This window comes from Balearica regulorum, chromosome 25, assembly GCF_011004875.1.
Source record: "Balearica regulorum gibbericeps isolate bBalReg1 chromosome 25, bBalReg1.pri, whole genome shotgun sequence".
Taxonomy (NCBI): domain Eukaryota; kingdom Metazoa; phylum Chordata; class Aves; order Gruiformes; family Gruidae; genus Balearica; species Balearica regulorum.
In genome coordinates, this window is record NC_046208.1 from 15,641 (window position 1) to 40,276 (window position 24,636).

The 24,636-nt window shown below is 55.8% G+C and overlaps 2 protein-coding genes across 3 annotated transcripts; both read left to right on the forward strand.

Moving 5' to 3' along the window:
- Positions 1 to 1,312: 1,312 nt before the first annotated feature.
- On the forward strand, positions 1,313 to 16,336 carry CSRP1 (cysteine and glycine rich protein 1). 2 transcript variants are annotated; one of them, XM_075776048.1, is made up of 6 exons: positions 1,313 to 1,446; positions 8,234 to 8,346; positions 12,512 to 12,680; positions 13,581 to 13,707; positions 15,530 to 15,623; positions 15,928 to 16,336. In XM_075776048.1, exons 2-6 carry the CDS (start codon positions 8,235 to 8,237, stop codon positions 16,002 to 16,004), a joined length of 579 nt encoding a protein of 192 aa, XP_075632163.1. In that variant the 5' UTR covers positions 1,313 to 1,446; position 8,234; the 3' UTR covers positions 16,005 to 16,336. The 2 variants fall into 2 exon arrangements, with proteins under 2 accessions (XP_075632163.1, XP_075632162.1); XM_075776047.1 differs by having other exon boundaries at positions 1,323 to 1,432; positions 8,230 to 8,346.
- Positions 16,337 to 20,718: 4,382 nt separating this feature from the next.
- On the forward strand, positions 20,719 to 23,167 carry PHLDA3 (pleckstrin homology like domain family A member 3). Its single transcript, XM_075776049.1, has 2 exons — positions 20,719 to 21,597; positions 22,010 to 23,167. Exons 1-2 carry the CDS (start codon positions 21,246 to 21,248, stop codon positions 22,129 to 22,131), a joined length of 474 nt encoding a protein of 157 aa, XP_075632164.1. The 5' UTR covers positions 20,719 to 21,245; the 3' UTR covers positions 22,132 to 23,167.
- The last annotated feature ends 1,469 nt before the right edge of the window (positions 23,168 to 24,636 follow it).

Below are 24,636 nucleotides of genomic sequence, written 5' to 3' on the forward strand. Positions count from 1 at the left end.
ATCTTTGACATCCAGACTGTGAGCATGGACCATACCAGATACACCAGCTGTGAAAACTCCAGATGCAGCGTGCAACAATCCAGCAGCATGCACCATTGCTCCTGCTCTGAGAGACTGTAAAGGCAGATGGAACCCAAAGCCATGGACTAAATGAACTCGATGGACATTTTAGAGCGATAGCCCATAGAGTAAGGCAATGAGATCTGTAAAATAATCTGGGCATGCCGTAGATGGTATGGAATAAGGGGTGGATAATGTCCTGGTTCTGGCAAGGATAGAGTTAATTTCACAAGGAGCCAGGCCAGGTGAGCCAAGCTGGCCGGGGGCTGTTCCCTACCATGTGACGTCATGCTCACCATAAAAGGGGGCTAGTCGGGCAGTGGCGGGCTCGCGTGGCTCTGGGATGGACTGAGCGTCGGGTTGGTCAGTTGGTCGTGGGATCAGTAAATCGTTCTCTGTTATCACCCATTGTGAATATCTGTTATCAGTACTGTTGTTGATTGTTTTCCCTCTCCCTTGCTGTCCCAGTAAACTGCCTTTATGCCAACCCTCGAGGCTTTGCCGTTGTTTTTCCCTTCTCCTCCCCATCCCGCCGGGGGAGGGGTGAGCGAGCGGCGCATGGCACTTAGCTACTGGCTGGGGCTAAACCACATCAGACTGCAGAGTCCTGCCAGGTGGCCTGGGCACACAGCAGCAACCAATGCCTGATAGACAATTTGGTACCGAGTCACAGCTTTTCCCGTGGAAACAGCATTACCTGGAGCCTTAGTGTGTTTTGTATGAGGTCCTGGGCCTTCCTGGGCTCCCGTGTTGCCCTGGTGTAGAAACACACAGAAAAAAAATGGAAATAGCTGCTCTGTAGCACAGCGGCCACACTTTGTAGCCCTGTAGCCACACTTTCTGTAGGCTGCTCCCAGGATGTTTGGGCAGGGGGGGGACTAAGGTGTGGTGTGAAGATACGGCAGGGTCTGTGGGACATCAGGGAGGTGGAGGCAGCATCTCTGCTCCTTCAGGCACCGCGGTTGCCCGTAGTGCTTTGACCTTTTCACTGCTCAGATCCCTCCCTTCACAGCTCGGTGACTTGCAGTCCAGCTGTGCTGGAAGTGTTTTCCCAACGCCGCTGCAGCAGCCTTTGCCTCGCAGTTTCGTGCTGTGTTTATTTCTTACCCCACGTCCCTGCACCCACGAGAGCGTTGTTGTGGCAACGGGGCGGGGGTGTCGCCAGGGCGGGTGCGGGGCCGTGGCCGGTGGCGGGGCTGGCTTGCACGGTGCCCTCCTCCGCCGTGACATCAGTCCGGGCTGGCGCTGAGCTCAAGCCGCCGCCGCCGCCCCGCGACCCGCCTTCTCCCGCCGCCAACAAAAGCCCCCGAGCGGCCGCCAGCCCCAGCGCCGCTCCCGACACCGACCCGACCCGGCACAGCCCAGCACAGCCCGGCACAGCCGCAGGTAGGTGCGGGGCGGGGGCGGCCGCCCGGCCTCGCGAAGAGGAGCCCCCTCCCGTGGGCGGCCCCGGTCCCCCGTCGCGGACCCCCCGGGGCTGCTGCTCCTCCCGGCCCGGGGCAGGCAGGTCTCCATCCCTCCGCGCTGCCGCATCCCCGCATTCCCCGACACCCAGCCCTCTCCCGGACAGATCCCGGGGGCTCTGGCTGTGGCCCCCCAGGCACCTCAGCTGGGGTAAGATGCAGGGCTGGGGGCTGGAGCAGAGGCACAGAGCCCGCCATGCGCCCGTGGGGTGGGCGCGGGCGCGGTGGGGCGCACTGAGGCACGAAATGGCGTGAGCATCCATGCACATGACACTAGATGCGGAAGCCAAAGCTCTTGCATCAGATCGGGTGAACTTTCCTAACCCCGCAGAGAGCGGGCATCAGCGCAGTGTGGTCACTTCCTGCCGGGACACCAAACTTTCTGCTGGCGGTAATCTTAAACCCCCCCCCGCCTTAAGTGTTCCTGTTCCCTTTTGCAAGGGGAAATCTCAGGATTGTGGTCTTGGGCTGGGCTGTGAGTGGAGTCCTTGGGCCCCATCCCCTCTCCAAAACACAGGCTCTGCTATCGTTTCACTTTGCAGCCTGAATAAAGCTTACACCTGGGGAGGCTGAGCCGGCTCAATTGTCTCCGCTGCTGTGGACTGATGTCGCTTTACAGAGATTTACATGGCTGAGGACCTGGCTGGGCACTCACTCGAGCACAGCTTCAGGTGCTGCTTTCCAAACCTCAGAGCTGGTAGCAGGGCCAGCGTGTAAGACGGTGTGTTAATTAGCACTTAGCAAAAGTACCGGATGCTGCCAAGTCGCAGTATTAGGTATAGGGAAGGATGGACTGGGTGAGAAGGTGCAAGTGCTAAAATATTCTTAAGTGTGAGATCAACTTTGGGCGCTGCACCTCCTGGCTCTTTTGGTGGTGAGGCTGGAAAGGCGTCGTAGTTGCTGTCACCACTTGTAGCCCTGGTGAGGACTCACCGCTTGGCAAGTAGCTGTTTGCCCCTGCCACCACTCGACAGCCAGCACCATACTTCCCGCAGGTCAGTGGGCACCGTCTGTCCAGCTCGCAGCCAGACTCTGTTGTCTCCTGGTTCAGGGTCTCTCCGGCTGGGATGTGAGTGCCTGAACCCAGCCTCTGGAGCAGCTGAACTCGGCTCCCTGCTCCTGTGAGGCAGCACAAAATGACAAGGACATGGCCAAACAGTGAAAAGAAGGGCTTTGTTATGGATTTTGATTCCTGCAGGAGTCAGTAGCTTTTCTTAGCATAGCTGAAAATGCTTTTGGCTTTTGCTCTGGATAAAATTGGGATTTTCTTTGAGAAATCCAGTTGTGATAGAAAACTTTCAAGTTGCCTTTGTAACCGAAGCTGGGGAGCAGTGTGGTCACAGGCAATGGTGTGTCGGTCTGCAGGCACGTCATGGCTGGGGAGTGCTCACCGATAGCAGTGTCTGGCAGGCGGCTCAGCATGGTGCTGGCCTTGTGCTGGCCCCTTCCCTGGCACAGCAAACCTGAAGGCTGCCTTAGTAGTGGCAGCAGAAGTAATTCCTGACTGTGCTGCTTTGGGAACTGTAGAGTAGACAAGCCATGTGCAATGATCGCTCTGGAGCTTGGACCCTCCTGACTTTCTCCCCTCCACTCCGAACAAAGCCCTCAGAGATGTCTGATCCACAACAGCTGCATCTCCTGGGTCAGTTCTTTGATTTCTCCATGGTGATGCTCAGTGTTTTACTATGTCCAAGTGCTCACCAGCGTCAGGACCCCATCACTGTATCACAAATTACCTTCATTTATCCACATTTACACTGTTGCCAGCCCAGAGTCTCCTCATATCACTGCTCCACTTGGCTGATTACATGGCAGGGGGACAGGGGGGAATACTTCTAACTTGCCTCTGGTAGGGCCATTTCAACTTGTGCCCTGGTGATGCAAAAGCTGCTCCGTGACAGATGCCATTTACCTGGGGCAGAGTCCCCCATGGGCCCCATTGCAGTTATGAGTGCTGAACCTGTGGTGCTCTGTCCTGGTGATTTCCCACGTGGTGTTACGTGTATCCCCATGAGCTGGTTCCTTTCTGCTCTGCCTACACATCTCATCTGTCTAGGTGCTGTCTCCTCCACATTTCTGTTCATTTCATGGCTATGCCAGCTGTTCTCTAAACTGGAAGGCAGTAACTGGACCCCAGGGCTTGGGGCTTCTGCTATGGTTTCCGCCCCTTTGACTTGTCCCTTTGCCAGGCCGTGTAATAATCCTGCGTGAACATCATTAAGAGTGAATTTTGTGTAGCACTGATGATGCTTTCCTGCCATCCACTTGTATTAACTCTGTCATTGCAAAAAAAAAAAAAAAAAAAAAGAACCTATTACATGGGTCAGCATGAGTCTCCTGTTCCTCAGTGATCTCCTCCAAGCACAAAGTGATTACTCTGCAATTAATTACTGTAGGATTTTAATAGAATATCTGGGGATGTGGGAAAGGTTTTCCAGCTATTGCAGAAGCTCGAATGGTTGAGCTGACATCCCGATGGCTGCAAGTAATGTTCATTAGAGGGTTAGGAGGGAGAACCTGCCCTGCTGTGAGTGCTCCTGTAGTAGTGAAGCTGTGTTCACACAGCAGCGAGTGTTGCTTTAGCTCTAGCAGTTACAAACCAGTTGCTCTCGGGCAGGTAAAACCATGATTGTCAGCTTTGGAGTGACATGAGCACACTGATCTTTCAACCCACTCTAAGGAGAGGGTGACTGACTGTTACTACTGCCTGATGACTTGGCTTCATCTGCTCACTGCTTTCCCTTAAAGCTCAAGTTTAGATGACATCCCAAAGCACCAGGACAGACTGGTTCCATACTGGTTAATGCCTGGTTGTTTAGTGTAGCTCAGACTGCCTCCCGAACTGGTGCAACACAAACCCATCTGAAACGTGGGTGAGTCTGTAGCTTACATTTGAGCTGGTGAACTGTACTGCTGCAAAGTCAGACATTAGACATTGAAATTGGAATTAATCTCCAAAACATGTCAGACTTGTGTGGTTCTGCACAAGCCTCAGTCATGTCTATGCCTCCCAGCAATACAGCTGTTGGTAGAAGGATGGTATCTTGGTTTTTGAGGCCCCTTGCCTCATCCCAGTGGATGACAGACCGTCTCTGGGGCTGAGCCATGCTTGGCACTGAGGATGCTATCTCTAGGACTCTGGTTGTGTTTGGTGTGAAGTTGTGGTATATGGGATATGGAGCTGCAGGAAGGAGGAAAATAATCTTGGTTTTTTGGCAGCCCTGGGTGTCTCTCTTGCCTATGCTCAGTGAGGTTTTTGGCTGGAGGATAGTCACCTCCTGCTCCTCATTCTGCATAGGTCTAATAGTGATTTGGAGAAGTGTGACTGCAGTTGGTAAGTGTTGCAATTGGACAGAATATGGTGCTCGGCTCCATGGTGCAAAGTTCTCTGAAAAAAATGCTGAAAGGGTTGCAAACTCTCTGACATATCTTAAAGTAGTCATTAATTAGGGAGTTGGGATGATAGGTCTGTGTAGATGGCTATTGTAAGGATCTTGTTTCTGAGATGGCCGGTGCAGATCCCTTGCTCCATGAGCAGGACGCTCCTGTTCTTTTTTTTTTCCTGCTGATACTGACCTGTAGCATAAACCACTTTTTGGTCTTTGGTGTGGCCAGCCAGGTTCTCAGCATGTGCCTGTGTACATTTTGGACTAAGAGGGAATTCCCTGCAACTTAAATTTTACCTCAGGCTTTGTCTGTTCCCAGCTGTGAGCTATCACAAGCCCATGTATCCCCAGGACAAACTCATTTTTATGGTCCTTCTCCACAAAAAAAATCCATCCTGGTGGGTGCCTGGAGATCTTGCTGGGATGTGGCTTTGCTGGGGCTGCATCTGTGCTGCTGGGTGCTTCATGGTGAGAGTCACCTGCCGAAATCACAGTCAAGCTGTTGAAACCACATGGAGGCACCTGCAACCTTCCCATGGTGGATGGAGGAAAATAAGCAGCAAAAGGACTTGAACTCCTCTTGGGGCAAACATCAGATAAGCTTCACCCAGAAGCACCTTTTCTCCTCCTATAGACTTAGAGGCAGCTCAGAGGAAGGTGTCCCCACTGCTGATGTCTTCTTTTGGGCAGATGAACCCTGCTGTTTGGGACAAACAGAGCCTTTTCCTTTGCTGCTGCTGTAAAGGGGAAAAAAAATGTGTCGTGGAGGCAAAGGGGAGCAAACGGCTCCAAACCAAGCCAGGCAGTTTGTTCCCGAGCATGCTTGCAGATGCCCTGGCTGTGGAGCAGGGGGCAATGGCAGGAGTACTGAGGCAGGGGCTGCCTGCATGAGGCTGCCCAACAAAATCAGGGCTGGGGAGTCCCAGAGACGGGGTCTGCTGGCTGTTGTGTTTGGAAAGGGATGAGGGACCCAGAGAAATTGTAGCCAGTGTCACGTTATTCCTGACAAGGGGTCTGACACATGTGGGCATGGGGACAAAAGGGGCCAGTGGACTCCCACACCATACAGGCACGGGTACTTGCGCTGCCTGGGCTGGCAGAGGGATGCCGCTGCATGTTTCTGCCCTCCAAGGAAACTCCTGAACCAGGTCAGGCCCTCCTCCTGGTGCAGGGGGAAAAAAAACAGGCTCTGGAGAGAAACAGTTTGTATCCTTTTAAGGCAATCCAAAGGCTGGGAATGGAATGATCCGGTGGGAAGGGAGGGATTTGGCACGGGCTGCGCAGTGGTAGGAAGCCCAGCCCGCGGGACATTCAGCAAAGAGACTTCCCAGCTGCTGCAATCACACCCCAAACACAGCTCCTTGGATCCTGCAGCCAGCACAGCCTCCCCGCCAGCCCCCACTCCTTCACCCTCCACAGCTCCGCCTGTCTGTCCTGTGCCGAGATCTTCCGTGCACAGCCCTGCCAGCGTGCCAGCCCTGACCCGCACCCTTCCTGCCCTGCCTGCTATAATAACCAGGTTGAGATCAATTTCCCTTTTGTATTGCCTGACAAAATACTCTTACACAGGGAAGAGCTCGACTTTCCCATACACTGGCAGGTATGGAGATTATCGCTGTGCCTGAGGGCAGAGGGCTTGCAGCGCTTCATCCTCCTTCCTCTCTCTGTCTGAGGTTTATACGGCCCCCAGCCCTGTTGTGTTTAGCATCCATCTCCCCAGCTGCATGGCAGGCAGGGCAGTGCTGCTGGCCCAGCGGTTGGAAACCCAGAGATGGGGCTTCAGCTGCCTGCGGTGACCCAGGGATTCGGAGCTGCTGCAAGGAGTGGGCTCCGAGGCTGTGCCCCGTCAGACCCAGATCTCCTTCCCCATAGCCATGCAGCCGAGCTGAGGGAGGGGATGAGATCCTGCACGTGCTGTGGGGTGGCACACAGTGTAGTGTGAAAATGGTGTTTGGTTTTGGGGACCTTGTCCTGCTGCTTTAGCTGTTCAGGAATTGGGAAACACACAGCTGTACCTGGAAAGGGGAAGGTGACTTCTGCTGCCTGTTCCCACGTGGGTGCAGGGTGGAGAATTACAGAAGTGTTGATGGAGAGAGGCCTCTGGAGACCTCCCAAGCTGCAGCTTGTGTCCATTGACTCTTCTCATATCATTGGGCACCACCAAAAAGTGTTTTGTTGTCTTTGTAGCAACCATAGGTTGCTGTTAGATCCTCCTTAGCCTTCTTTTGGCCACACTCGACCAGCCTGCCTTTCTCAGAATCTCCTTGTAGGACTTTGTTGTTTGCATGTCTTGAGGTTTATGTTGGCCCTGTCTTCAACAGTATCAAGGCCCCTCTGTGTTGGAGCTCTGCCACTTGTGTTAGCTGCTCACAATATTTTGGGGTTATCTGCAAACTTCCAGATCAAGGGGCCTCTTGATCATGTCTCATCAGATACATTTCAGGAAAGACGAGAGAGAAATAGAAGCATTTATGTCCTGCCAAGGAGCTGCATGGTAGGTTAGGTTGGTGCTCAGGTGTTTGCCCTTCGTGTGAGCCTGTGTTCCTGGGGCTGGTGATTTCCCAGCCTCTGTGATGGTACCTGTAGTCCTGGAGGAGACTGAGATGCCTGAGTACAGGGGGAATGTATGAGCAGTTAGCCACGCAAGGCACAAGCTAATGATGCTATGGGGGACGCGGTGCCAGAGCCCGCTGTGTTTGGTGGTATCAGGGGTCAGCTCCTGCCCTTTGGCCAACCCTGAATATACACCTGCCTTGTGGTGACAGAAATGGAAGAGGTGTTCAGGGAGGAGAAGCCAAAACTGTTTCCAGCTGGGTTGACAACCTATACACTCTCCAGCACCAAGGATCAGTCAGCCTGGCCATTGCTGCGTTTCCCTTTTGAGGGGTAATGGCAGGAGTGTGGTCTAACAAGGTGCTGGAACCGTGGGTACGTCTGTGAGCGCCATCTCCCATCATTGTCCTGCTTCCTCCCTTTTCCTGGTACAGAAAGGAGCTGTGAGGTCCCACGGCCTCCAGGACAGGGGGATTTCTGCTGCTCCTGGCTGGCAGGAGCAGTGGTCCCTAGGAGGCAGCTGATACTGCTGGGTGCTGTAACGATGGGTCCCGTGGGCATCCCAAGTTCTGCTAATTAGCAGCCCTGTGAATCTGTGCAAACAGCAAACATCCATGGATGGTCTCTGCATGTGCAGGTGTGGAACGGCTGCTGGAGCCCACAGGTGCCCACTCTGACTGCCTCGCTCTGCTCCATCCCTGCCTCCCACCTGGCCAGCACCCTACCTGCCCTCCTGCCCTGACGCTGCTTCTGCCTGTGCTTTTTCTGCAGGATGCCAAACTGGGGAGGAGGAAAGAAATGTGGCGTTTGCCAGAAAGCGGTGTACTTCGCTGAGGAGGTGCAATGTGAAGGCAGCAGCTTCCACAAGTCCTGCTTCTTGTGCAGTGAGTACCAGCCCTTCCCTCACCCCTCCTGCCCCGCTTCCTGGCTCTCCACTGGCTGGGTGCCCCATCATGTCCTGTTTATGGGCTGTGTAAATGCTCACTAGGATTTCTCTACAAACAGCCCTGCTGTGGGAGCTGTGTGGCAGGCTGTCTGCTTTTCTCCAGCCTTGGAAGTTAGTTCTGCTGCAGGACACCAGGGATCATCCAAGCTGTCAGGGCTGGCCTCAGCCAGCACCCATGCAAAGACTTAGTCTGTCCCTACACCACGGAAAGGCTAAGCTGAATCCTCTAGACTGTTTCCAGATGTTCAGCATTGGAGCATGAGACAGGGACTTCCCAAACAGTGGTGGCAGGAGGCGGCACATCCCATGCAATGCTCTGAGGTGATGCTAGCTTTAGTCTTCTAAGTGGCTTTGCCACACTAAAAAGGTGGTTGAGCCTTGGGAACTGGCATGAGATCTGCCCCTGTGTCCCAGGAGATGATGAGAAGACGTCGTGGTCCTGTCCTGGTCCTTCTGCTGATGGAAGTGAAATGCTAAAGTATCAGCTCAGGCCTGCCTGCATGCAAATCTGCTATTGCAGAGGGTGTCTCTGTTGTATATTTGAACCCAAGTGTCATGTCCAGGGAAGGGCAGCAGAACAGGATCTGGCTGCAGAGGTCCCTTCCTCTGCTCTGCAAAAACCTACAAATCCTCTTGACTTCATGCTGCAGGTCCCCAGATGCCCTTCCCGGCCCTTTGGGGATACTAGGGCAGCAGTGCAGGGACAGGTAGAAGTTACAGTGCTGAGACCAGCTTCTTAAATCTGGGACATCCACATCCAGGGGTCTGCAGGACATTTCAACAGAAATATGACCACTGGCCTCAGCCTGTGTTTTACCAGATCTCTGTACCCTGCCCTTGAAGGCAGAACCAGTGATTCTCATGTCTTAACAGGAGTGTGCATGTTGCTTGTATCCACTGATGGCTCATCAACACACTACTGCTACTCTCTGACAGATGCAGAAGTGCATCTTCAGAGCTGTCCTTGCTGCAGGGCCCCACTGAGATTTAACATTTTCTCAGCTGGTTCCTGTACACTGTTCCCAGTCTCACCATCCCATTGCAGCAGGGAGCACAGACCTGATCTTTTCCATGTAGGCAACAAGCAGAGCTAGGGTGTATAAACAGGCACACAGCTAGAACTAATCTCATTAGACCTATTCCAGCAGGGAAATACCAGTGTCCTCATAGGGCCGTTCCCTGCCGCACTCCTGTGTCCGTCCGCCCGGCACGGATACTGGGTACTTCTTGGCCAGCCTGCCTGGGCTGCGGCATGCACAGATGGATGCAGATCTGAGAGAGAGAGGCTGTTGCCACATCTCTGCTCCCTGGGCAGCGTGAAGAGTGCCCACCATCGCCCATAGCTCTTGTGTCTGGGAGTTTCCAGGCTGGAAACCTTGCTTTGGCTTGAGAGGACTAAGAAAGGGAGTTGCAGAAAGGCTTTCCCTGGGCATGCAGGGCGGGTGGCAGGCTGCATCCTTATTGTGGCTGCTCTCTGCAGCAGGAAGTTGTGTTTCTTCTGCAGCCTCAGATAAGGAGGGCGGGGAATGTTACCCTCACTTCCTCCTCATCACTGGCTTTTACCATCTGAGTCCATGTCAATGGAAGACCTCAGTATGGGAACTAAGATCCTGTTGCACTTCATCTGCCCTTCCCTGTCCACACGGCTGGATTACTAGGGAAAACTTCCTAGAGTGTGGGGCAGGCCCCCAGGAACCATGAAAACAGGCAAAAAGCATTGCTTCAAGAAGGGAATACATGGCCAAAGTGGAGGAGAAGGTCATCCCATGTCTGCTTATGGAAACAAGTCACCAGGGAGTGGTCCAGAGCTGACTACAGCCAGGGCTTCCGTCCCTGTGCTTTGCAGACGTACGTAATCATGCTCCATGCATAACCCACCGGTTAGCATAATCCCAGCTGCCATGTCCCCAGTTCAGGCCATGGCTTGCATGCCAGCCCACCGTGCTGCCTGCTGTTCCCAGTCCTGTGCCGCAGACTGCGGGTGATGCTGAGCTGCACCAAACTCCTGCATTCCCAGCCTGTTCCTCAGTGTTGCGTTTGGGCCTCATCAAGGAACTTGAAGTCATTATCTTTAGGGCGGAAAAACAAATACTTCTTTGACCTGATCTGCACAAAATATAATCGAAAAGGAGCCAAACCTACCACAGTGCATTAGAGCTGGAGATTGGCTCAGGGAGTGACTTGGTGATTGACTCAGTGGATTGAATCCAACTGAGTCAATAGTACACGGCAGAAATGTTCTGTAAGGAGGCTGTTTCGCCTCTGAAAGTAGCAGCAGCTCTTGTCTAATTGTTTTGTGGAGCAACTCCTCTGCGCTTAGAAAAACAAAGGGTCCTTAACTCAATGAGTGCGGCACGCTGGAATTTCTGTAATGCAGAAACCCTGGAGCTGGGGGCTGATTTCTAGGAAGCAGACTGGGAAAGAATTTTTCTGCTGCCTCTCAAAGCATCTGTGGCTAGTACAGATGAGGGACTCTTAGCTTAGAGCTCTAAATCCACCCAGCACGGTGGGAGAGAAAGGCAGATGGTACCGAGATCATTCACTCCTACCCTTAGAAAAAAAGGTCTTTAAATGTGCCAGTAAAAGTGCCCAAATTTCCCTCCTGGGGGGGGTCTGTCTGAATGAGACGTCACTCCTGATGAGCTCCAGGGTAATGCAGAGAGAACCCTAACACCAGCACATTAGCTTGGCAGCTATGGGACCAGTTAACCAGAGCTGGTCTTTCTCAACAGGGATGCGTGCTCCATCCCTGCTCCTGCTGTGGTGGGTCAGGAGAGCCTGCCAGATCCTCCTTAGATGGCAGGAGATGTTTCCCTTTCCACCTCCTTCTCCTGGCAGCAGCACATTCGGTTCTCTGCAGCCCCAGAGGAGAAGCACCATATTTAGTAATTGGGCCAAGGAAGGCTGCCTCTCTCCCCCATGTCTTGTGCCGCGGTTTGCACGGCTCCAAGAGGAGAGCTCTGCTGTGTTTGCATTCCTGCGATATTGGTAAAGGCCAAGAAACTTTTCTGCTGGTGAAGAGGCCAATGGGCTGCTGGAAGCCTCGACGTTTAAGGCATGTAAGCGGGATGAGGAAGGCTGTGTCGCAGCTGTAACAGGATCTGTTTCAGGGCTGTCTGCCAGCACTGTGGACTCTCCCCCAGGCATCTGGATCCTGCACCAGGGCAGGTAAACATTGGAGATCACTGTGAGCCCGTCTGGGTGCTGCTCACCTCCTGTTCCGGCTTGCTGGGCGGCGTGTTCCAGGAAGGGTTTGGAAGCCGACATGGAGGCTGAGATCAGAGCTGGGACAGGAGTCAGGAAAACCTAAAAATCAGGAGAAGAGTCTGTGTGGCCTGAGCCCAGCACGAAGCTCAAGCTCTGGATGGGACCTCAAGCCTGGCTGCTGTCTCCTCCTCTCCCATCTTACATCTCATATTGATCCCGGAGGCTTGAATCCCCAGCTCAGTTAGTGTTCCTCACCTGAGACCACCCTATGCACACACCCTAATCGTATCACAGACCAGGAGTGACATGTGTTAGCATGAATGTCTTCCATGGTGGTCTCAGGATATGGAGAATCAACTGTGTACAATAGCGTAATATGCCAAAAAGCTTCCAGTGCATCAGCTGTGAAAGTGGCTGCAGCTCTGCTTTTAGTCTCTCTAAACATGAGGAAGAATAGATTTGTTTGCATTATTTTCCCCTGAATGCGTATTTGCAGCAGACAAGGAGTGTGGCAGAGCTGCAGCTTCAGTGGGGCAGGGACGTCCATCCCTCTGCTGGTGAATCCTCCGGTGATTTCTAGGGAAATTTCAACCCTCCCTGATTTAAGTGCATCTCCAGGATACCAGCATCAAGAGGGTTAACAGAGCCTTTTCTTGGTATCAACCTTGTAACTTTGGTGGTTGCTTCCTTTTAAAGCTAGACAAAGTTATTGTTGCAATCCTTATCTCTGACTGTTTTGCATGCACTCCATTTAATGTTTAATGAGGATCTTGTCTAAGGTTTCCTTACTCCTTGAAAGCTGAGTTGTACTATCCTTTGTGAGGACTTGTTTTCTCCAGCTAAGTAGTGAGCTTTGGATGTGCAGGCTAATGGCATGGCCCTCCCCTTTTTTCCAGTGGTGTGTAAGAAGAACTTGGACAGCACCACTGTTGCTGTGCACGGAGAGGAGATCTACTGCAAGTCCTGCTACGGCAAGAAGTACGGCCCCAAGGGCTATGGATACGGGCAGGGAGCAGGAACCCTGAGCACTGACAAGGGCGAGTCTCTGGGAATCAAATACGAAGAGTGAGTTTCAGTCTTGTTTTTGAAATGGGCTGTTGTGGGCACCTTCTCCTCCACATCTGTCTGCTTGTGATGCTTGGCTGTGTAGCCCACACTGAACTTCCAGCAGTATCTAATCTGGAGAGTGCCATGGGCTGCCCTGCCTTTCTGCTCCTCAAGGGAAACCCGCTGAACCCTATTTGCAGAGTAGGATGGGGCGTGATGGGACAAGTCTGCATTGCCTGAGCATGCTGCCCATCCCCTCTTAGCACGCAGCCGTGAGGCTGAAGTTTCCATGGGGCTTAACATGTTGTGCCCAAAGCTCCATGCCCTTCCAAACTGGGTTGGGATTTATCATTGAATCATAGAATCCCAGACTGGTTTGGGGTGGAAGGGACCTTAAAGCCCATCTAGTCCCAACCCCCTGCCATGGGCAGGAACACCCTCCACTAGCCCAGGTTGCCCAAAGCCCCATCCGACCTGGCCTTGAACACTTCCAGGGATGGGGCCTCCACAACCTCTCTGGGCAACCTGTGCCAGGGCCTCACCACCCTCACAGGGAAGGATTTCTGCCTCACATCCCATCTCCATCTCCCCTCCTGCAGCTTCAGGCCATTCCCCTTGGCCTGTCACTCCCTGCCCTTGTCACCAGCCCCTCTCCAGCTTTCCTGTAGCCCCTTTAGGTACTGGAAGGGGCTCTAAGGTCTCCCCGCAGCCTTCTCTTCTCCAGGCTGAACAATCCCAACTCTCTCAGCCTGTCTTCATAGGAGAGGTGCTCCAGCCCTCGGATCATCTTCATGGCCTCTTCTGGACTCACTTAAACAGCTCCATGTCCTTCTTATGTTGGGGACCCCAGAGCACAAAGCTCTTCCCTCATCCACCTTGCTTGTGCAGCCCTGATCATGAACTCCCTCCCATCCACAGGGGCCAGCCCCACCGACCCACCAACCCTAATGCATCCAGAATGGCCCAGAAAGTCGAAGGTTCTGATGGATGCCCTCGCTGTGGTCAAGCGGTGTATGCAGCCGAGAAGGTGATTGGAGCTGGAAAGGTAAGAAGAGGGATGGAGTGGACAGGGCACACACATGCCACAAGTTGCTGTGTGGCAGGGAAACCTTCAGGAAGGTCTTGACCTGACCCACAGGCTGCCGCAGGCTGGGCTGCTAGCGCCTCCAGCCAGGGCTGGGCTTGGGGTCCAGTGGCCATGCTCACCTGGAAGCCTGGCACCAAAAGGAGAGCTGGGCGTGTCTGGAAACCAGTTTCTCCAGGCTACATCACTCTTACAGACTTGTAGATGGGAGAGAAATACATTTTACACTAAATATTTGGAGGACGGCCCAGCAGAGGTCACAGTAGCTGCCCCTGCTGCTAGATGTGTTGGGAGGATGAGCAGTGATGTGGGCCATGGCCACTGCCACTGCTAACTGAACAAGTGCAACGTCCAGTGAGCCTTCTCCACCCTCTGCTGCAGGCTAGGATGCTGCAGCCCTAATTCAGGGCAGGGAATGAATTCCAATGGTCAGTGCTGTCCATTGGCAGGGCAAGGTCTTTGGAGGTGTGGGCATGAGCTCGGTGCATCTCTCTTGGGCTGTTCTGCTCGTGATCTGCTCAGGGTGAGATGTCAAGGACACTCTGCAACAGCCATGGTACTTCTTATGTCAAGTTCACCACTTCACCAGGGTCCTTTGTGTTCCGAGCTGTGGCCTTATCCTCCCCCAGCTCTGGGAAGCCCTCAGTAAGGCGTGGGGACACCTTCTGCTCTGTCAGCCCTGGGCCCCTGGGTGAGGTCCCCTTGGGTACGCATGCAGAGCTTGCCAAGGCAACCGGGTCAGGCTCCTTGGCTTTGTGCCGCAGGGGATGGGATGGCTGTCCTGGGAAAGCCTCACTGCCTCGCTGGTGACGTTGGGTTACCCCTGCTGTGCTCCATCCTCCCTGGGATTTCTGTGTTTGTCCTCTGTCCCCAGAGCAAGAAAAGGAGGCATCTAGTCAACAGAAAGAGCCTCCCAGCATCATCATACCCTAGTTGGCAGTGCAGGGATTTCTGATGGACATGGAGAAGGTCAGACCAGGGTCAGAAGCCAAACTTACCCTTAAAATCATGATCTGAGCTTCCTGGTAGGCTTCTGGGGTCGATGTTTACAGGCAACCAAAGCTGGCAAAGCACTTACACTCAAGCAAACCCAGAGAGGATTCCAGAGCATGTATTTCATGTGCTAATGTTTGCTGGATGACTCCATCTGCTACCTCCTCCTCCAGCCCCCTAATTTCACATTTTCTTCCAAAAAAGGTTTCATGTTTTCCTAAGTGTTTACTTAAATTCCTCCGTGAGCAGCTCCGGCTACTCTAGGTCTGCTCAAAGGCTGTGAGCTCATTTATCCCCAGAGGACTGGTGGAGTCGTGGGGGGAGTTTTATTTTTAAACACTGGCTGATTTCTGCCTTCCTTGGAGCTGTAGTTGCGTAGGGGCAGGTGTCCCAACCCTGCTGCCACCCCCCAGGCTGAGTACAGCAGCAGCCAATCTCAGCTGGATAACTCGGGGGATTTGCCATGGTGCTTCAGAGAGGATGACCTCCAACGAGGAGGGTGATTGCTCCTTACAAATAATTGTACAAATGACTGCAGCGAGTCGGGGCAAAAGCTCTCTAAAACCAGATTAACATGGGAGCAGTGACCACACCTGATGTTTCCTCTCTATCTTCCCCCCCTGGGGCTGGGAGAACTGCTTGCTCTTGCCAGAGAAAAGCTTTCATCCCGTTCAGACCTCTTTGGCAACCGCTTTGGGTCAGAAACAGAGAAGTGACCCCGTTTGGTAGCCAAAGCATTGCTGCCCTGTCCCTGGGTGTTGTCTGATTGGGCTCTGCTCCTGTCCCGCAGTCCTGGCACAAGTCCTGCTTCCGCTGTGCCAAGTGTGGCAAAAGCCTGGAGTCTACCACCCTGGCAGACAAAGACGGGGAGATCTACTGCAAAGGTGAGTGCCGCCTTCCCCACTGGCTGGTACTGGACTCCAAAGGGTGGAGGCAGGTGGTGAAAACCCCTGTGCAGGGAACCGGGATGGGACCAAGGTTTGAGGAGGTGGTGGCCCCAGCAGCTGCATATGGGGGCTGGCTGCACTGGCTGGCTGTGGAGCCATGGGATTTCCCGCCTGGGGCCTCTCTGTTCGCCCAACAAATACAGCAAACCCTGTCCTGTTTAGGCAGTGCCTGCTTCGAGGGGAGGACCTGCTCATGTTCAGCTGCCAGCCTTACCTATCTCTCCGTTCTTGTCCTCTGCAGGTTGCTACGCCAAGAACTTCGGTCCCAAGGGCTTTGGCTTTGGGCAAGGCGCTGGGGCACTCATCCACTCGCAGTGAGGCACCAGGAGCCGGGCTCTCCACTCGCTCAGGGCTTGTCAAGACCAGCCTGGGCTGCACCCGCAGCGAACATCCTCATCATCATCAAAAGCACCCGCTGCTTCACAGCACGAGCCCCTTTCTCCCTGCCCTGACCCAGCGCACCCCGAAGCTGTGGGAGTCCCAGCATTGTCCCCATCGGGTCCTGCTGGTGTGGGTGCCAGCAGGGAGACAGCTCGCACCCACCTGTGCGCCTGAAATGATCTGCTCTGCATTGCCTATGCCGCCAGGATGCAAGCTCAGCCGTGCCATGCCATGTCACCGAGCAAGCAATAAACGTCAAAGCTGACCCACGCATGGCCTTGCCGGAGAGTTTATTCCCCATCTGGGGCTGAGGAGGTGCACTGGTGACCAGAGCTGGAGGTCAGGAGGTAGAGGGAGGATGGGAAATGTTTGCAGTCGTGGCTTGCAATTACAGCATGAAGGCAGGAACCACTCAGTGCGATTTGACATGGCCCAGCTGTGGCCAGCTGAGCTCTGCGGGTCAGCTGAGCCGGGCTCTCCCTCTGCTGCCATGGTGGATAACCATTTCAAAAGCAGCAGTTGATGCTGGGAGGCCCAGGACAGACCTTCTTGGGTGTTTTGGTAGCACAACACGTGTGCACACCCTATCGAAACCTCTATCAGTGCTTTTATGTGGAGCCTCTCCAAACAGGCGTGCCCAGCAGTGCTGAATAATTAACAACTTTTCACCTACTCCCTGGATTTTTAACAGCACTGTCGATCGTTAAGCCGTCAGTTTGGCAGCTTCCCAGATTTAATTCGTTTTCATCTAAACTCTTTTCTTTCTTTCTGTGATTCTCTCGTTTGACCGGTGTGACATACCCACAAGATCAGCTTTGCTACAGCTTAGAGTTATGAACTCCACAGTTGTTTTTTTAAAGTTATAAACATTGTGGTTGAATAAATGAGATGGGTAGTGTTTTGAGAAGCACAACAGAGGCAGAAATCCTTTTGTGGGGCAGGACTTGGGCTCCTTTATCAACTTAAGCACTTTCTCCCATTCATCACACCCTCAGTTTTTACACAATGTTTTTGAAGCTGAGGTGGAAAGTAAGCTCTTTAAACATCTCAAAAAATCCCCCTCCACTCCAGGTTTCCCAGCCAGGGACCCAAATTATAGCTAGTCCCATTGCTCTGGGGTGTGTGGTTGGGGTTTGGTGAGGTGAGAGCAGATGACACTTGGTGTGTGGAGCAGACAGCCCAGGCTCAGGGATGCAGTAGTGGGTCGGGAGCTGTAGCACAGTGGGCTCACACACCACCCTCAGTGTGGAGACCAAAACCTGGCTCCCTCATTTGGCAGAGGCCCCGCTCCCCTGCAGAGGCATGGCAGGGTTAGGAAGCTGCCTGCTTTCTCTGTGAGTGTGGGGTGGATGCTGTGCTGCTGCGGCATTTCCACTGGATGTGCCACAGGCAGGGATTGCACCCAAGCAGTGCTGTTCAGTCTATAAAGCTAGAACAAGTCTTTAGTATCCTCTTCCATAGTTGCAGCGGTTGTGTCAGAGAGAGGGGAGTTACTGACATATTGCAAGTGTGATGGACCCCACAGAGGCCATTTGTTCCTGGAGGCCTGGTCAAAGCCAGGAGAAAATGCTGGATTTGGATTTCATGGGGTCACAGAAGGACACAGGGTGGAAGGGCCCTGCAGAGGTCTTGAGTCCAACCTCCTGCATAAGGCAGGGCCAGCTCCAAAGGTCAGGGTGATCAGAGCCTGTGGTCTCCAGTCAGGTTTGGGAACCCTCCAAGGATGGAGGTCCCACCACTATGGGTCTTGTCACATCAATGCACCATACACCCAGAGACAGTTATTTTCCTTACATGCATCAGAATTTCCCTTGTGGCAACTGTGCCCATTTTCTTTTCTCCTTTTGCCATTCACTGCTGTGTCTCCCTTCTCCCAATCCTTCTCTAGGTAGTGGAAAAATGAAGTTTGGTCTCCCCAAGCCCTCTCTTTTACAGGCTGGTGGCTCTCTGCTGAGCTTTCAGCTCCAAAGGTCCCAGGTGACAGCATGGGCAGTGTTCTGGGACAGGGGTGTTGCCCTGAGGGTTTGCAACTGGTGCTACACACCTGCTGAAGTTGCACTGTTCACCTGAGAGTGGCTTAGGGAGTGACAGAGACCAGGACAGGCATTTCTGGGGCTGCACTTCCAGACAGAGGGCGTGAGGTGGGCTGGAGGAGGTGATGGCAAGGCCCAGGAGAAGCGGAGTGGGATCAGAGGTGCTTTTTGGGCATCCCCTGCGCAAACTGCAGCAGGATGGCTGCGACCGTCTGCTACCCTCTGCTGGTTACTGCTCCCTGTGCACGGGCACAGCCTGTGCCCGTCAGCCAGATGCGTCTGGACACCTGCACCCAAGTGTTGTCCAACTCCCTTTAGAGGCAGCAGAGCCACCCATCAGCACCCATCCCTCCCTGCTGCCGGCACGGGGGGCTGCCAGCCCTTGGAAAAGGGGCTGTGGGACCCAAACCTGCCTCCAAAGAGACAGACCAGAGGGTCAGCTCGTGGCCAAGCACCCTGCAGCCTGGAGGCTGGTGGTGATGCTACTACTCTAAGGGGTCGGACTGGAGCCCTCCGAGCCCCGTGGCCAGTGGTGCCAGGGGATCTTGCGGCCAGGGATGCCACGCTGCCACCGCCCTATCCTGACTGTGAGTGCTTTGTGGGAATGATGCCCCTGCGGCTGCTGAGTCAGCCCAGGGCAGGACTTCCCCCCCTGCTGAGCCCTGGCAGCCCCTGTTACCTGCTCGTAAGGGCTTTGTGTGCACAGGGCATGTGTTGGGACCACGGGCAGCCCGCGGAGCAAAACCTTTTGTTTGCCAGCAGCCTGACGCAGTGAGTCTTGTTGAGTTTGCTGGAAGGAAACTGCAGCATCAGCCTCCTGGGCAGCCCGGCAGGAGGAGCCTCCTGCCCTGCGGGTCTGAGAATGGACAGCTGGGGAGAGAGGAGCAGAGAAAGACTTTGTGAAAGCTTCTTTACATCCACGGCCATGGAAAAATGACCTTCCCTTGGTGGCTGGAGCCCAGAGAGGCAGTGAGCATTGGAGGTGGGGTCTCAGGGAAGGCGGGGGTTGGCAGCCCTTGGCTCTCCCCAGCGTGGTGAGGAAGGAGATCAGGCTGGCTAGTGAACCAAAAGTGCCCATGGACATCCCAGCTCACCAGAGCAGAGCCAGGAGCGACAGTCCCGAAACTACTCCCTCAAGTTTCCAGGGCTGAGCATCCTTGTAGCTGAGCTTTACCTGTGCATGGGAAAACAGCCTTGGATGCTCCTTTGTGGGGGGAACCCACACATCTGCTCTGCTCTTCCCTAAAGTGCTGGGGTGCTGGGGGTGACCTCCAGGGCTGCGCTGGTCCCCTGGGCTGTGCCTGGCCCCGCGCTGCCTTTGGCTGCGGGGGTGGCAAGGGCCGCAGGGGAGATGAGGCCGCCTGATGTCATGAAACCGGGTCTCCTGGGACACCTGGGATCTCTGCCAGCATGGCGAGGTTGGCCCCGGGGAGCACGAACCAGTTCCTGGCTCCAGCAGCCACTGCCCTGCCCTCTTAATGAGGGATAATTAGGTGCATCTCATCGGTGCTGCAGACTTGCCCCCCAGCCACGCTGGCTGCAGGCAATGCCAGTGGCAGGGACTGGGGATGATGGAGGGGCTGGGGCCAGAGGGGCTGCACCTGGGGGGCACTGGGGGGTTGGGGTTTGCAGAGGCATGAGCAGGGTGATTCGGGAGGTGAGTGCTGGAGCAGCGGCTGCGTGCCAGGGAGCCGCAGGCTGACTTGCGGGCTGCCAGCCCCAGACAGTGACCCCGGCATGTCCCCAGGGGCATTTTTCACCCTTCTAGACCTCACCTGGGTGAAGACACCCACGCTGTCACATCTCCGGGGGCACATCCAGCCACCCAGCAGGCTGTGACCGTCACCCCCTTTGGCAGCCCACAGCCAGCACAAAGGGCCCAGATGTCCCCGCTGGCAGCACAGCACAGCACAGCACAGCACAGTGAACCCCTCTAAGCCAGGCACTGGCACAGGAAGAGATGAAGCTGTGGGAACAAGACAGGCTGGAGAGGAGACGGGTGTTTCACTGCAGAGGAGGGTGGACTCAGGCTGGACCTGGCTGTGCTGTGCTGCCCCGGCACTGCGCTGGGGGTGCATGCTGCCCTGCACAGGTCACACGAGGCTGGGGGATGCTGGTCCTCACTGTGGGACAGGCTAGGGGCTTCAAATCCCTGTCCCAGGGGATTTGGGGGACGGGAGGTCTGTGTGCTGAGGGCTGGACCAGCACTCGTGTGTGCAGGGCCAGGTGGGTGGTGGGTGTCAAGAGCTCTCCCCATTGCAGGGCAGCCTGCACAGCCATCTCAGAATGATGACACCACACGTCTCCTGCCTGGAGATGTGGTGCCATGTGTCGACCCTCCTGAGCCCTCACCCAGGGGTCCCCACAGCCCCTGCCTGGCTGGCATTGCACCCAGAGCCCCCTGCCCCAGCTGGCACTGCACCCCACAGCCCCATCTGCAAGTGAGACTGCGCCCCATAACCCTGTGCCTGGCTGGTGCTGCACCCTGCAGCCCCCTGTCCCCACCAGCACCACACTCTACAGCGCTGTGCCAGCTGGCACCACACCCCCCATCAGCTAGCACTGCACCCCCCCCATCAGCTGGCACTGCACCCCATGCCCAGGCTGCCGTGCAGAAGTCTCCAAGCCCTGCCCCGGCACCTCTGCCATGCAGACCCATGCCCACACCCTGCCTGTTCACATGAGGACCCCAGGGGCAGCGCCTGCCTGCGGGTACCCTGAAAGCACCTCCTGGGTGAAGCGGGGCTGCGCCGAGCCTGGACAGGCTTCGCCTGGGCGTGAAGGGTGCCTGCGCAGCAGGAGGGGCCAGGCGAGGCGGGGAGGAATGCGAGTGGGAGAACGGCCGGGCATGTAGCGACAGCTCCTGGGGCGCGCGGCGCCGGGGATCCCACATGTTGTATGGGGCAGGGAGCAGAGCCCCGGCAACAGGGCTGGAGGCTGGCATGGGGCACCCCATTGCTCAACCCCTTTGAGAGCCAGGGAACAGAGGGTGGCAAGTCCCCCCGGGGGGCAGCACGGCTGTTGTGGGGGTCCTAGCCTCGGGGAGCTCGGCTCTGACGTGGAGGTGCTGGAAATCCCCCAGCGGGTGATGCCCGGCTGTGCTGATACAAGGTACTGAAGATCCCGGGGGGGCTGAGGAGCCGCTATGACCCCTGAGAAGGTGCTGAGAGAAGGGGTGCTGGAGAAGCGGAGCGGGGGGCTGCTGCAGCTTTGGAAGAAGAAGAGGTGCCTGCTGACGGAGAAGGGGCTGCAGCTCTTTGAACCCAAGGGCTCGCGGCGCAAGGAGCTGAGCTTTGCCCGCATGAAGGCGGTGGAGTGCGTGGAGTGGAAGGAGCGGCACATCTACTTCACGGTGGTGATGGACGACAGCCACGAGATCGACTTCCGCTGTGCCCAGGAGGACCCGGGCTGGAATGCCGAGATCACCATGGGCCTCGTCCGCTTCAAGAACCAGCAGGCAATCCAGGTCGTCCGCGCCCGGCACAGCTGCCGAGCAGGTACCAGACCCCCCACCGTGCCGCAGGTCAGGGTGCAGAAGCCACTGGAGGATGAGGTCCCCAGCCACCAGGGCCCATCTCCGAGTGGTTTGGCTTCCCCGAGGAATCACAGAGGGGGTCCCATGGATGGGGGTGGGGATGGATCTGCACGACAGTTGTCGCGTGTGCCCCGCATGGGCTGAGCTCTGCCCTTCGCATCCCCTGCTGGGTTTTACCTTCCCACATCCCTGGAGAAGGACTTTCTAACAACTCCCTGATCTGTGGTGGCCCTGAGGGATACAGGGCTTTTTGCCATCTTGCACATGGGATGGCAGTGAGGACCGTGGCTCCCCTCCCCAGCTCCCCTCGGGGCTGGATCCTGCCCCGTGTCCCAGTGCTGGCCAGGTGGGTAACAAGCATCTTTTCTCTGCAGTGGTTCAGTTTGACACAGCCCCAGTAGGACAGCCCATGGACGCACAGCATCCGAAGAGCAGGATGGAGATGGCCCTCGGCTCGACGGGCAGTGGAGAGAACGGGATCCCAGCAGGCAAGTGAGGACATGGCTGTCTGTGGCCCGGGGATGGGGATGGTGGCCCCGGGGAGGCCAGTGCAGGCGCTGGCCCTGCCCCGTCCTGGGGCAGGACAGAGGCACCACAGGAGCCAGGCTGGCACAGCTGCAGACACAGGTCAAGCCTCATCCCCTTGGCATGACGGGGCAAAAGACACAACCAGGGCCACCACCTGGGGCTCTGGACATGACAGGTGACATCCCTGCCTGGGGACCCACCATCCTTCAGCTGACATGGCCAGGACCTTGGTGGACTGGTGGGGACCCCCGGGCCTCTCCTGCGGGACAGGGGATGGGATGGATGAAGTTGAGCCCAAAGGAAGCAGTGCGATGGTGAGCTCTGCCCGAATGCCAGTGACACTGGGACAGATGGATACGACCAGGGACACAGCTCCACCTGAGTCTCCGCATTGAGAAGGGCCTGCAGAGCAGCTGCTGCAGCAGGGACCCCTCGAGGCGCCATACCCAGATGGTGTGGTGATGTGGCCATGCTGCTGGACACTGTCCTGCCCTGGGCTGTCCTTGGGCTAAATGGGGGATGCTCAGGGAGGCAATGGGGACCCCGACTCCCTGTACCAAAAGTATCCCCAAAAAGGACTTTCTGCTGCTTACCCTGGTGTTGCTTTGATTTGTGGGACCCCGCAGGGTATGGGAGAGCACAGATCCTGCACAGAGCTTCTCCAGTTGTTGGCATCCCCCTACCTCTGCCAGCATCCCGCAGTCGGGCTCCAGAGCCCCCCGCTGCCACCCCGAGCTTCTCTGGTCACCCATCCTGCTATGCCCATGTCCCCAGGGATTCCCATGGTGGTTTGTGGGCAGGCGACCCAGGAGCAGTGCTGCCTGGCTTTGCAGGCAGGGACGACAGGCAGGGGAAGGGATGGCTCTGCCTCGACAGGCAGCGCAGACATGAGCGCCTCGAGCCACCCGGCTCTGCAAGCCGGCGCCTGAGCTCCAGCCCCGCAGCCGGAGGCGCTGCAGATCCTCCCAGAGATTGCCCAGTTGCGTGGGAATCGGGGAGCACGGCGCTCCGTGTCCCCGGGCTGTGGCAGCTGGCCCTAGCCTGTGTGCCAGCCACCTCCACCCGACCCCACCTGGGCCCACGGGAACCCATCCCCGTGCCAGGCCACCTCCAGGGTGGGGTTGGGGAGGGATGGTGGCATGGCTGGAGCCAGGTCACTGTGCAGGGCCAGGTCACGCTGGCTCTTTCCAAGCAGCCTAGGAATAAGCATTTTGGTGTTTTTCCACCCAAGGAAGCCTGCTTGGCCATCCCTGGTTCTCAGAGCTTTGTTTGCTGAGAACCTCCTCTGCCTGTGAGTGGAGACAAGCAGAAGGTCCAAGCTGGGGGGTGCAGATGAAGCTGGATCCAAACCCTGCACAGACAGAGCTCTGCACCATCCCTGTTCCACTGCAGGGACAGAGGGACTGAAACATGGGGGGCTCCAGGGACAGTGTCACCTGCTCCCCTACCCACAGGGAGATGCTCTGGGCATGGAGCCCTGCATGGACCAGCCCCTCAAAACAGGTCCCCGCACACATTTTGGGAGGGAATGGGGTTGTCAGTGGTTGGAGGAAGGTGCTGGTGCTCACACAGTGTTTCCATGGCAGGGATCTCTGTCCTGGGGTTTCTCATAAATCCCCAGCTGCCGGAGTCAGGGGATTCAGTGAGGCTCATTCAAAGTCCTGCAAGTGTCCCAAGCTTGTGCCATGGTGGGGCAGCACCCAGGGGTGGGGAGTACCCAGTGCAAGGGGTTTTCCAAAGTCATCTTCTGAATTTTAAGTCAGTTTTGGGCAGTCTGACTCCTCATTTTCAGATTTCTGTGCTCTCATTCACTGTAAACGGATATTTTCTGTTTTCTAACTGCCAGCAAGGAACTGGAGAAGAAAATGGTCAAGATGGATGTGTGTAAGCCCCAGGCCTGGCTGTGGACACGTCCACCATGCACTGATGGATGAGGCAGCAGAGTGGCTGTGGTACCCACAAGCTGAGGAGAATTTTAGGCAGTTAATAGAGGGAGGGGGACAGAAAGAGCAAGGCAAATCTCTGTGATCATTTCAGGTCCGGGCATGGGGAAAGCCAAGGTTTTCTGTCCCCATCCTGAGCTTCTCATCACTCTGCAGACCAACATGCAGCCAGAGTCCCTGCCTGTATTGCATATCCCCCCAGGTTTGGGAGTTTCTACACAGACACCCAAATCTGCCAAATCTACCCTCAACACGTGGATTCACAGCCTGACCCTGGGAGCAGGGGCCAGGGGGTGAGAGCCGAGCCAGCAGCACGCAGGTGGGAGGCAGGATGGTTTCACTCGCTGCCTGCAAGAGCCGAAATTTTTCATGCAAAGGAAAAGGTCACCCAAAGAATGAAAAGCAAATAAACAGCCAAGAGGCTCATCCAGACAGTGGAGCAGAGATGGGGCTGGCAGCAGCTGCATCCTCCATCCCCAGTAACGTGGTGCCAGGAGCTTTGCAGGAGGCCAAGCACTGTGAAAGTATTT